Source organism: Montipora foliosa, chromosome 9 (genome assembly GCF_036669935.1).
Source record: "Montipora foliosa isolate CH-2021 chromosome 9, ASM3666993v2, whole genome shotgun sequence".
Taxonomy (NCBI): Eukaryota; Metazoa; Cnidaria; class Anthozoa; order Scleractinia; family Acroporidae; genus Montipora; species Montipora foliosa.
The window spans coordinates 17,868,859-17,882,211 of record NC_090877.1 but is presented as its reverse complement, the minus strand read 5'-3'; the positions used below and the strand labels follow the sequence as shown (position 1 = coordinate 17,882,211).

The 13,353-nt window shown below is 39.0% G+C and overlaps 2 protein-coding genes across 2 annotated transcripts in view; one reads left to right on the top strand and one right to left on the bottom strand.

Annotated features, from left to right (window-relative positions):
* Nucleotides 1-5,603: 5,603 nt before the first annotated feature.
* Nucleotides 5,604-7,729, bottom strand: LOC137969715 (fork head domain-containing protein L1-like). The gene has a single exon (XM_068816052.1). The coding sequence runs from the start codon at nt 7,607-7,609 to the stop codon at nt 6,464-6,466; it is 1,146 nt and encodes a 381-aa protein (XP_068672153.1). The 5' UTR covers nt 7,610-7,729; the 3' UTR covers nt 5,604-6,463.
* Nucleotides 7,730-11,732: 4,003 nt separating this feature from the next.
* LOC137969611 (uncharacterized) overlaps nt 11,733-13,353 on the top strand; it is a 5,615-nt gene continuing 3,994 nt past the window's right edge. Inside the window, exon 1 of the mRNA XM_068815922.1 lies at nt 11,733-11,883. Within this exon, the coding sequence (XP_068672023.1) occupies nt 11,765-11,883 (119 nt within the window). The 5' untranslated portion in view covers nt 11,733-11,764. The remainder of the gene's footprint in view (nt 11,884-13,353) is intronic.

Here is a 13,353-nt window from a genome sequence, read left to right as displayed (position 1 = left end):
AGAATGGCGCTGAAGTGGTATCGCAAAAAGCATGCTGTGACTTACTGGTGAAAATGACGCTTAAGCGATCAATTACGATCATTGCGAAAGGAATAACGGAGTCCACCCAAGCATACTGGGAAGACTCAAAGAGGGTTTTTAATGTATGAGAATAATACAATCCATCCTCCCTACAGCGTTTTTTGTTCTGTAACTGCAGTCCTATAGACTGCCAATTGTCCATACGCTTTATTCTTTTATCGATGAAAACGGTTATCCGTCAAACAGGGAGTGTATTTCATAGGGAGGCAGTTCGGAGGGAATAGAATGAACCGCGCTGAGAGGGAAAAAAGACACTGCGTGCCCTTTTTTTCTCCACTGACATCAAACGGCTTGCGACATAATCGAGCCTGCTTGGTAATCAAGCGGATTTGGAAGACATCGAGTGTTTTTTTCTATAAACCGAGAAGTGTCATGTCATAAAGTTGACACAAACTGGATCTCTCTTTTCTCTTTTTTTCCGTGCATTTTATCTTAGCACCACTCGTAAAGTGGAATGATCATTTTTGAAAAACGACATTGCACATTTAGCTGTGTGGATTTTTCAGTTGTTGTTGTTTTTTTTTTTTTTCAAGCAACCTCCATTCTTTACTCCACGCTTAATCTTGCAGGAGTTGCTCGAAAACAAACTTTGCGTGTTAAAGTAAGGAATCATTACAAGGGACTACTTAATCCCATAATGGCTGCCTGCTCAATTTATAGAGTAAATCATTCTGAATTTCACATTGGCGAGGAGATTTTGACGTTAAACGGTTAATCGGTCAAATTTAGGTGCTTTTATCACAAGATGGTGGAAACTCGTCTCGGAGTTGAAGAGACGTAGTGGATTAGCATTTTTAGGGGGGATCAAACTGTTGCTCACTGCTAACAGCATACGGTAGGCTTCCACTTCTGAAATTAAATGTTTATCAACCTTACTATGTTTTTGTCTTTTGAGGATTTATCGGGTTTCATTGATTGCTGGCAAGACTCAATAGTGAGTCTAAAGTTTGCCATTTATCTAAACTACGAAATTACGGCGACCTCGCATTTTTCAGTGACTATTTATGATGAACGAGAACATGTTGCATTTTCTGAACCAGCGAGTTTATAATAGGAATCTTATAGAAGCTGATAGATGGACAAAGGTGTTCATCAAGGACGCAATTAACTTGTTAACAAGAAAAAGAAAATTTTCTTAGTTATTTCATCAGTGTAGCACTTGACGGTTGCCAAAACGTCCTGCATCTACTGGCCTTTGCTCTCTCAACATACTTCATTCGGATGTCCCACTCTCGTAAGTTTCAAATGAATTTAAATCCCGCATAACCTCATCCTGTTTCCTTCCCTCTGTTTTGAAAACACATACATCTCGAAATAAAGTTATTTTCGGTTAGGTCGAGAGGTAACCGGGCGGAAAATGTAACCTGTGCCACAAGATCTGAAGCGGTATGTCTTCCAGTCTTAGTAAGTTAGTGGATCGAACGAACCGTTCTGCCATAGGACCTACGAACAAAACCTATCCCTGATCCAAAACCTCGGCTCAAACTATCTCTGTCCTAGCAAGATGTAAAGTCTGTGGCGTTTCAAAATAAGTCATGCAGATTTAAATTAACGAAAAGATCGGAATTCTGCTTTCGATTCTACCGATAGCATCTCGTAGTTCAGTTCAGCTTTCCATTTCCTTTGCGCGAATCAGTCGACCAAGTTGCAATGTAAACAGGTCACCTGGAGTAAAAGATTCATTAGGTGATCAGTGTTTGCCTTTTTAACTCGCATTTAAGTTGTCGTTTTTTTACATTGTTGAGCTCAAAGCATTTTACGGACGTCATTTCAACGTTTTCACTCGCGTATTTAGTTTTCACTTTCGAGTTTCAATTGTATCTCTTCGCATTCAGTCAATCTCGTTTTCATACATTCAAACTGAGCCACTGAGTTTCATAAGAATGATTGGAAATGGGGTTGAGGTCTGTAGATTGTACAGAAAGCATTACGACACGTCGTTACTGATCGTAGTTGAAGTTCTCCACAAACCGAACAGATTTTCATCATTATATGTTGTTTCTTAGCAGAACAGGGCATTAAAGAGTGTGTATGAAAGTGAAATGTTTTAATGATAAATGTACGCCATTCAACACCTGATTTATTAGAACCAGTGGAGTTTCCCTCGTCTGATCGTTGTTCGTTGCTGAAGCTCTGACAAAAGCTGAGCCGCTTTCCCTGTACTAGCGAGTTCTACAACTGATGGAACACTGGACAAGTTTGGTTAGTAAACAATTTCACGCATCATTCTATTCCTCTTTCCTGAAGCTTGGGTGGTCGGAAGAAAGTGACCAACCACAAAATGAACACAGGAAAGCGAAATGACACAAAATAACTTCAAAATCTCAAGATCCTCTGAGAGAACTAACTAAAAATAGCCTATTGCAAATGAAATAAACAGGGTATATACGCCCATGAACCTAGAGGACTTTATTTGAACGTTTTGTTTACAAAAATAATACCAGAACATCACTGCTTTACTTTGATAAGATCACAAGTTTGTCGAACAATGTCATGTTTGTTGCTTTTTCATTTGGTTTGCGCTGCTTGTCAAGCTCTGATAAACACGTTTTTGAAATGATTTAAAAGTGAATCGGCATGAAAGCGTCGATTCTCTAATTAGCCTCCTCAAAGTTTTGACTCCGCAAATGGGTCGTGTTTGTATTTCTGTGCAACTTTCTGGGAAACTTAATTTCACTGGTCCATTTAGACACTTTGCAACGAGGCTAACTTTACTGCGACATTTGTCAAACGTTCATCCAGTCAAATGGTTTCCTGAGCAGTATCTTCAAGCTGTAAGTTGTTGTGTTTGGTGTCGAAAATAAGCAACTTTACATTGAAGACTGGAAAATGGCCGGCTGACAAGGGTTCTTTTCCAAACGATTTTGATGTTCAGTTATGTGCAAAATGTTACATTGCAACACGTAATTTTGAAGACGTTTTGTAAAGTAAACAGACGAAACTTGGCGTTGAATCGAGTTCATTGGCCTAGAGAGACGGATTAATCCTAATAGCTTTTGTGTGAGCACTTCTCGGGTAAAATAATTAGGCACACATCTTAAAGGCTCTTATGAAAAGCAGAGCCTTTAATCTTGTTTTGAATTTGTCTACGTGCATGAAATGCTGTCACATTTTTATTTGAAATAAGTTTGGACCTTGCGAGTGAATTGAGGACCGAGCGTACTTCTACAATCAAACTCTTTTTTTCACACAGAAGGCTATTTGACAGCATTGGAGAGGAATTGTTCCAATATTCTGTAAATGCCTGAGTTAACTGACTCATTTTTCAGTTCTGTGTGAGTTGCTTGTTTTAAGTTTCCTTGAATCTCGCTTCATAAGATGTCAATGATAAAACTGATGAGACTTCGAACTGCTTTCAGAACTCCATCCGAGAATGCAGTATGCCAAAGATAAATACTCTTTAAGATCTACTCTTGGAGAAAATGACTAGCTCAAATAGGCAAATAAATTGTCTGCTCCAATTTTACATGATAACGACTGAATTTTAAATAAGACTGAGAAATTTGTAAGAAATGCCAATAAATAAACCTTTCTGAAGCCAAGACTGAACTGGACTAAATGTGTTTTACTCTGCCATTGTCCACTGGATGATTTTCTCGAAAATCAATGACATCGAAAAGTTATTAGTGATCAACATGAAATGCACAAAAGAGACGCTTTATATATGGCAGAATTCCAAATATTTTAAACTTAGATCTCACTCACTCCCAACTGATATTAACTGAAACAAACTCAAGACGGTCTATGACTGGAGGGAAAATAAATGTCTCGGGCGATAAGGCGACGTAAAATGCCGACGAGTAAATAGTTGAGAGTGTTTAAAACTCTTAGTGGAACTTCCATGACATTCCTTCCATGCAGACTTCGGAAAGACAGTTGTTCATAAACTTAATTAGACAACTAAAATCATACCTTCGAGAAAATGGCGAAGATTTCAATGAACTGGCTAATTAGCTTTAGTGGAAATGCAGAAGATTGATGCAGTTCATGCGAAAATGGTTAAACGGTAAATGACTTTGCCGTAATTTATCTAAACTAACAGAAAAATTTGAAATAGTTGAGGCATGATAACATGGTGCCTGAGACAATAACCTCTAAGCCCAGTCAATTCAACAAGATTAATTTAAACTAACTCAGCATCTGTAGTTTTGCGGCTTGGCGAGAGAATCCCTTGGCAAGCACTTTGTGTGTACCCTTTGTTTATTAAAATGTAAAAATTTTTACAAAAAAATATCTCGATGGACTTCGCTAAAGGGAAAATGCTGAATTTAAAATAATTTTCCTGGACCAACTGTAAAAAATTGAAATTTCATGCGTCACGCGACTTCAGACAAAATTTGCAAGATTATACGACTTAGTTGCAAAAGACACATTGAAACAAAACAATATACAATAACGGTAAAATTCGATTGACCTTAAGGTGAACACAAAACACGTCTTATTGATTTAATTCCCCCTGACATAAAATCGAGGGAAAAAATCGTACTTTGCGACTGAAGAAGTGGCCTGTAGTTTTTGACAGACGTACCATATCATGGGGACTAATTGAGGATCTTCGTAGGGCGCATCAGTTGTTCGTGTGGAACTTTCTATGTTTTCACAAACCCCCAGATAATTTCCAGTGTATTTCATGTTTTTACAAGGATTTTCTATGTGTAAGCGGATCTGAATGTGACGTTTCGATTTTGCCATTAGCTAGTCAATTGTTTGAAAGAATTAGAGGTCGAGGAATACATTCCAAAATCTTTGATTCAATATTTTCTTTTCCCCGTGCCGACTCAGTTGATGCTTGTTTTACATTTTTGGCACATACTTTCCAAACAGGTGACTTAGCGAACAAAAGCTTTAAAAGAAAAAACCAGCAATCCAATTTAAACCTTTTCATTCAGGATTTAACCCTGCAGAGTCTCAGCTCATGGATATTCTGCGGGAGTCACAAAATTTGATAGCCGAGTAAGCTCGTGTCGGGTAAAAAGAACAAGCGCCAGCTAAAATAACAGCTACCACAAACACTGAGCGTACTAAACCGCTTTTTGCTAAATGCTGGCTTTTTGGGCAGGCAATTGTTGAAACCAAATGTTTTGGAAACAATTTGACGAGTCAATCACTATTCAATTAGATACATGCGACTCAATGAATTCACTAAAAGCGTAGCGAGGATTTTTTTTGGAAATCTTTAATTAATTTAGTCGCTCAAGAGAATGAGCCCCAGCCAGGGAAATGACAAACTCCCAATTTCGTTGACTAAAGTTGTTTCCGAAATAATTATTTCAAACTCCGGAAATGGCCGAAGGAAATACAGCCGGACAATCTCTGCATATTCTTCATGCTGTATTGACTGTGAAGTTTCCCCTAAAATTGTTTGGCTTAATTTTTTTCGCTTTGCCTCCTCAAAACAGAATCGTATGATATCGGTGTATTTATTGAAATAATTTTTCTTTAGCATTTTTTCCAAAAGGACAACAATCTGTTTATCCCTTCCCTTATCAATATTTGCAGCACCGCGAAATGAAACGGTCGTAAATAGCAAAGATAATGTTTATTCAGTGAGCTAATTCGCACAATACAGACAAACGCAGTTGATAGGATTTTGGCATATTATTGTAAGAGTAACCCTGGAGCATAACGCCTTACTGAGAGGTCGGGGCACACCTCAAATAGTTTCGGGAAAAATTTTTAAATTCTTTTGGGTGAAAATTTTCGTTTGATTTGCTTTGTCTCAACCTCTGCACAACTCAAATTCGATCAGTTTGTGCTGGAGCTAACTAAAGAGACAGAGAAATGAAATGTTCTGCAAAAGATTTTTTTAAATTTTTCAATGTTGCTTTTAAGCAGCGAAATTTGTTACCAAAAACCTCCAAGTACCGGTTTTAAGAGCGAAGTAGAAAATACTATCTAGATTTCACCAGCGGTTTACAAGAGTTTCTTCTTCATGATTCCAGGCTTTGTTAACAACATGTACACTCCAAATTTGTGTATATGTAGATATGTTTTTTTTTATCGCAAACCAATTTGATACATAATCACCCAAACTCTCGACCTTTGAGGGATATTTTCACCTAGCTAAGAAACATTCTGTGCTATATATACACACAATACTTAACGCTACTCTTCAAAAGCGCATCTTAATGTCTTTCTTATCTTTAATAACGTCCTTGTGCAATTAGCAAAAGAATAACACAAACAGAAACATTTTGCGCTCTACTGCCATTAAGGCATTCAGCGCAGTAACTAAAGATCGATTATCGTGCTAGACAATTTGTTCAGTGGCCAAGTTTTGTCTCTCGCAAATAACCGCAAAAGACTGATGAATGCCACGAGTAAGATTGACCACACTAAGTGGTGCTCTTGATCGAATGCCATCTTTTAGTGTTTTTGTTTTTTAAACCTTGTAGCTTAAAGGCCGACAATTGAGGCAGTTACAATTCGAGTATAACCCATGTGAATTGGGCACAGTCCAGTAGGAACCGTAAGTCGCCAGTGATGGGTTTCTTGCGCTTTGGTTCATGGCCGAGCAGGCATTGCATAATCCATGAATTGAACCGTTGAAAGGTTCGCTTGAGAGGCTACGAAATCTTGTGGCAGGAAAACTCAGGCCACGAGGAGATCCTGTAATCTTTTTCGCCTCTAACAGAGCGGTTTTCTGCATAATGTTTTTGGGTACTAATACACTTGTCTTTTGGTTAGCTGAAAAAGCGTCTTTTCCGGCTTCTTCGTCTCTTTCTTCCTTGCTCTTTTTGCCCAAAATGTTGTCAATACTAAACGGATGGACGTCATCCGCAAATTCTTCTTGAAGGAATGGTTTTACAGTCTCCTCATCTTTTACATCTCCCCAAGACAGCTCCGCCGTAGTCCGACCCTTGTTTTCAATGTCGCTTGTCTTATTCTCTGGTTGTGACACGGCTAAATCTTCAGCGGCTCTTTGGGTCAATCCTTCATCTTGATCAAGGGAGATTTTGCTGAATTGTGAGCATCCGTTTGACTTCGAATCTGCGTCAGTGTCAACGGAGTTGGCTTCGACTTCGTCTTCGTCTTCCCCGTCCTCACCTTTTCCTCGATAATTCCTCTGTCTTCGTCGCCTTCTCCTAAAATTTCCTTCCTCAAACATTTCTTCGTATGACGGATCGAGACTCCAATAACATCCTTTTCCGGGATCCGAACGTTCGCGCGGAATCTTAACGAAGCATTTATTCAGTGACAAGTTATGTCGAATGCTGTTTTGCCAACCGCGTTTGTTCAAGCGGTAGTACGGGAAATTTTCCGTGATGAACTGATAAATCCCACTCAATGTTATTTTCTCGTTTGGTGCCTGTTTGATGGCCATCGAGATGAGAGCTACATAAGAGTACGGTGGCTTTGGGAGTGGCTCTTGTTCGCGAAAAAATATGCCTGCACCATGGCAGTTTAAAGGAAGGCCATTGCCGCTCCATTGCGGGTAAAATGCTGAAGGGTAACTTGACAGAGGCGGATGGAAAGACGGCTGGTAAAGATATGGAGACAAGTAACAACTACGATGCGATGGGAACATATTGTGTTTCCACTCGATGGCGCACGTTTTCTGCAATGACAAGTGAAGCGCGCGTTCGTTGTTTCTGAAGCCGTCCAAGAAGTTGCCGTAAAGAGGCTTGTGACACACTGAAGGAAATCCGCGCAGAGCGGCATTTTTATTTATGGACCACCGGCATTGTTTGTTTATAAGATAAGTACAGCTTTTGTGTCAAATTATTTATTTACAAACAATCCATAAGGACACAAAGACCACACATTCCCAGATAAGAGCGGAAATGAATCCCTTGGCACAAAAATCGCTCCTTACGAATTTTATTGATCCCCTTGACAAGTCTTCACGAAGTCACGAGACGGGTGTAACACTATTATAAATATTTACTTTGAAAATCGAGACCTGAGCTTTCATTTCACACGCACAAGATGGCTTAATTCAGCTTACAGGAAGCTTTGGGAAATATTAAAAATGAAACTTCGTTTATGGTTCCAGAGTTTGGTTTCGTATTTACTTCCGCAGAAAATAACATACCAGACTTGTTGTCCTTGGACATCATATACGAAAACATGGATCAGTTAGTTTTGTTCAGTGTAAGCATGGAAATCCAAAAAAAAGGAAATTAAGTGTCAGAGGTTCAAAGGACAACGCGTATTGTTTTTTCTGCCATTTCACCAGACGATGGGACGCCAAGATTTTTCTTTCGTTTATTTTTAATACCCACAGAATGGATTGACAAGAAAATGGTTTCGTTTTGAGTTTTGTTTTCTCAAAACAACATTTGGTTTGATCGTTAAATATAATAACAATGCAAACGAAAAGTTACCGTGGGTACAAAATGACTTTTCGTTTTGTCCAAATTTTCAAAATAGGAGTGTCTCAGAGTGAACAAAGTATACAGCCCTTCAAAACGTGAACGATCACAAATGCTTCATTTCTGTCTTTAGCAACTCATTGAATGTCCCGTTCCGTTGCTGAGCGAAAGAACTAATGCATTTTCTCCGCGGGAATCACGACCGAAACGTATTGTAAAAAGAGTGAACGGTTTAAGCAAGGTGCCTCGGGGAATATTATAGCTTGTTGACTCGGTATGGGGTTCGAGAGATGATGAGCAATAGATGAACCTTGATAAAGAAGAGAGTGCAATATTAGTCGAGATGATTTACGACAAAAGTCAACATTCCGCGGTGATCTAAACAAAATAATTCAACCAAACAGACAAATTTCAAACAGCGATAAAAATCTCCGCCACAATTTTCGGGGGATTTTGGTTCAAATGAGCTCTTGAGTTGAAAATAAGAACACTAAGGGATGAGTGAGAAGAAAATGTCAGCTTTTCTTTCTTCTCTTTTCAAAAAACAAAATCAAAGAAATTGTCATCGGGAGGCATCTAAATTAACACGCTATTACAGGATAATTTCTTTGTTTTTGAGCTTAATTTACGTACGGTCAGTTAAACAAAGGCATGTTTGGGGCTGAATAATCACGGTTTTATTCATTTCAGCTGCTTTTTGCAGACACCAGTCTTCAAAAGTTCATAAAACAATTTACTCCTGTTCTCTCTTCTTCACTACCCCCTCAGGGACATAAACGACGAATTTCACTCCCCAAAGTATAGACAAACAAGCGTCTTAAATGCTTGAAAATTGGGTTGAACTTATCATAAAGATGTCGCATTTAATTTAGTATGCCATGCCCTATAAATTATGACATTTCTTCATTTCTGTTAGTAATAAAACTTTACTTTATAGACTTTGCTAAAAAGAGAAAGAAAGAGAATGAATGATTTTACAAGGTTTTGATTTCACATAGTGACATATTGACTGAACCAGTACGAGCAAGATTCAGGAAGAAAAAAGAAACAAATGGGGAAAAATTAAAAAATAAATGTTAAAATTAGATTAATATTCCAAGTGACGGATTAAATATAGCATGAAAGTCTGCGATTCAAGGCCGCGTCTTGCTGGGGTGTGAGTGATCTGCAACCACTGTGACTTCTTCGCTTTTTAAGGTAGAAACCGGTTTATCCCTCAGGCAAAAGCACAGTCTTAAGAGAAAATTCAAAACCGATCCTTGAGGTATTGTTTTGACATAAGTATTTGCAAAGAAGGAAAATGAAACAAGATCATGATTAAACTTGACATGCTGCAAACTGTTCCATCACCTGAATTATCGACCCTAGCTCTTGTTATTTCCCCCAGGGGGGTTAATATATGAATGAAAGTTAAGGTAGTTCATCTGCGGATACGTTGTAAATTGAATTGAGAATGGTCATCGCGTTCATCAACTTGAATTGCGAAAAAGTGAGAATTATTTAGGAACAAAAACAACCTTGAATACCACTTGAACATTGTGCTCTAAACTTCTTCACTAACGGAGCTATCAAGTCACCTGAAAGCCAGACGATTTGGGAGGTTTTTCCCATTTTTGAATCGTATTGAATCGTTTACTCCTCAAGTTGCATCGACTGAGAGACTGGGTACTGCCTGGTACTGTTCATTAACACAAATGGCTTGATATTTTTTATCGCATGGTTAGAAAATCCAAGTCGCGTGACAATCGGGACTCCATCACATACCTCCGGGACCACCGTGCCATTGACGGCCAAGTCTTGCGTCCCGCTCCGAGCTCATCAACAGCATCAAGTTGTCAAAAAAAATCGTACTTAAGTTCATCTTTCCATTTCAGCTCGTCCCTGGCCTTGGTTTGTTTTCAGGGGTTTAATGTCGCTAGGGGACAATAGAAATGAGTTTCGGGCAGTGCCACTCCTCAGAATGACTTAAATAGCCTGGAATATTTTGCCTGCACAAACCCAGCCTGCGTAGTAGGCGGTTTGGTGAATTTTAGAAGCTTCTTTCCACCGGGGTTGACACTCGAAATTTTAAATGGCCACACAAAAAGAAAGCGACGGGGGAAGGGGGCGAGGAGAACGAGCGAGGAATCGCCTGCAATCAACTCCTTCTCCTCGGCCCCTCCCCCCTCGCGTTCTCGTTTGACTTCGGTCCAGGTTTTCACACGGCCATTTTCAAAACGATCACTTGAAAGTCAACCCTGTTGGAAAGAAATGTCTAAAATTCGCCAAACCGCCTGCTACGCAGGCTAGTACAAACCCTTTTGGCTTTCAAAATGATGGTTTCGTGTCTTTTTTATTACTGAACGCAAGGAATGAACAGTTATGGAAAATTTTTCCTACCCTCATAGCTTAGTCTGCATTTTTTCTCCATTTTTTTTCGTTCTGGTAGTTTTTATTGTAAACTAAATTCAGAGACTTCGCTTAGATTCTTTGAATTATTTCCATACCTACAAAACCGAAAAACACTTCCATAATATTTAGTTTCACTTTTTAATAATTTGAAAAGTGCATTTTTAGCTCCTAAACAAACTAGCTGTCAGTGATCTGTTAATCGACTTAATATTTTTGCTAGTTTCAACGTGTGATTTTGGATTCCAATGACGATTCACTGAAAAAAGTACTGTATGGTGACAGTGGTTCACTCGGGGAACTTGAACGAAGAAAACCAGATATTACGAAGCAATTGAAGTTTAAGAGGGGAGCAGTTTACTCGCAAACTGTCTCCTCATTATTCTCTCAGCCTGTTGCTTTTGCTTGAACCCTGAGTTGAAAAAAAACGACAACATTTAAAGGCAAAAGGAATGCAACAAAACAAACACTGGTTTGCAAAAACGTGCATAATCGTTGGGGGTCTCTCATGGCATCCTAATTTCCTTGTTGACTCAAACAATTTACTTTTGTTTTCTTGATTCCGGTTTTAGAAAGTCTATGCAGCTTACGAGAGGAGAAGAGGGCGTCGGTTACTGCTATACAACAACTTCATTCGCCACTTAGCATTTGGACGAAAATCCCAACAGGCGCCCGTTTCTCGAAAGTCCCGATAACTTTTCGGGTCCGAAAGGTCATTTACGAAACTGCCTTCCGCTTGTTTTGATAAGGTGGTCTTTGAACATGTTTTAAAGATAACAAAAGGAAAAATGATAGTAGAGTTTGTTGACTTAAACGTTCTCCGTTCTCAAGATATAAAGAGAATTATGACACCCGAAAAAGGCCCGAAAAGTTGCGGGATTTTCGTGAAACGTGCCCGAGGAGGCCCCAAGCGACTCGCGTTTTGGTTGTTACATTCCAGTTACCATTACACAGAGTGTAAACTGTAGCAGAAATACAAAATGGCTGCTTTTCAAGTCACAAAGTGTTTACGAACAAAGTCCTGTTTGATATCAAGAGCTAGGAGCTCTAATTCGTTGAGATGTAACGATCTGCTAAAAGTGGTTTCTTCTCTGCGAGGGTATGTTAAAATTACTTTGCATTTTCTCATCGCATTAGTTCTCGCCACCACAAGATACATTGATATTTTCGACCAATTGCTAGACTATTATGTAATCCAGAAAAGTAATCTGCAGGTTTAATTTGTTGACCTTGCATTCAGGCAATTACAATTCCATTACTTGTGAACTGTGGCATTTTCGTTTTTTTCGATTTATCGCTTTTGTCCTGTTACACTCACGACATCCGAAAAGGCAGACCGGTTGTATAAAAATTTGAAAGCCGAGTTTTGTATATTTAGGCGAGATGGCAGATAGCACAGACCAGAGGTCTTCATAATTTGCCATATCCAGTGAAAACCGAATTCCTTTATTCCTGGTTTTCTCAAGCGGTTTAATTGTAAGCTAAAGCAACGAACATGCATGCATTATATATTTGTTAATTAATCTAGACTTGTATCCTAGCAAAGCTGAAGTACTATAATCATATTGCCACTGATCATATTGCTTATTTTGCTTACACTGTAGTTATACTTGCATCAGTAGTGAAAACTAGCATTTAGTGTTTGATTAAGGATGGTATATTGATTTAGGAGCACTCATCTCGAGCCCTAAAAGTCAAAATTCTTTATTGAAATTTGTCACCATGTGCTCATACCTTTTCTCTACAACTTTTCCTGCTGTGGTCATTTCACACAGCACATTTGTAGACAACAGGATTCTAAGGAACTGTTTCATTGCTCACCATTTTTTAACACCATCAGTCATCCCAGTTCCATTTTTTGGGGGCGTACATGAGGAGAAATATCTTTGAAATCTAAGAAATAAATAAGGAAGTCATCACAAATACCCTAATATATAGGAAGAAACTAGGTTTTAATTGAATACTGTTTGAACTTTATACTACAGTTATGGAGTCATTAACTCATAGATGCCTGGGAGTTAGCCTGCAGTGCTGGCGGTTTTGGTGGTTTTCATCTTTTGAGTGTTTTGCCGCCATTTTGGATTTGCTGCAGACTGGGAGAATTGGGGCGAGAATGACAGACTGTCGGAGGATATTTTTCTTTCTCCCTCCCACTCTTGGTAAACTTTTTACCTCGCCCCAACTCTCCACTGTTTTTCTATTTCAAGATGGCGGCCTGAACATCCGATGGAAATATATATCCACTCGCCCCGCCAAAATCCGCCTGCACTGCAGGCTACCTGGGAGTAAGACTTAATAGATTTTACTCACATAATTAAGTAAAGTATGATTGTCTGGGTGAGTGTAGTCCTGAGAAGGACTATTTGAAATGACATTGACTGATGTTTTGACAACCTGAGCAGAAGTGATCTTCAGAGTCAAGTGATTTGTGTTAGTCGTCAGTAGATACTTAAAAAACTCCGGTCATAGATGTCATTAGTCAACTTATTCATGATGTTGTTGGTTGATTGTCAGTTGAGCCTAGATGTAATTGGCTGACTGAAGACTAAACAGTGATTGGTGCATTTAG

Bases quoted from the DNA above. Each gene is read 5' to 3' on its own strand.
- LOC137969715 (XM_068816052.1), bottom strand. From the start codon at position 7,609: ATGTTCCCATCGCATCGTAGTTGTTACTTGTCTCCATATCTTTACCAG.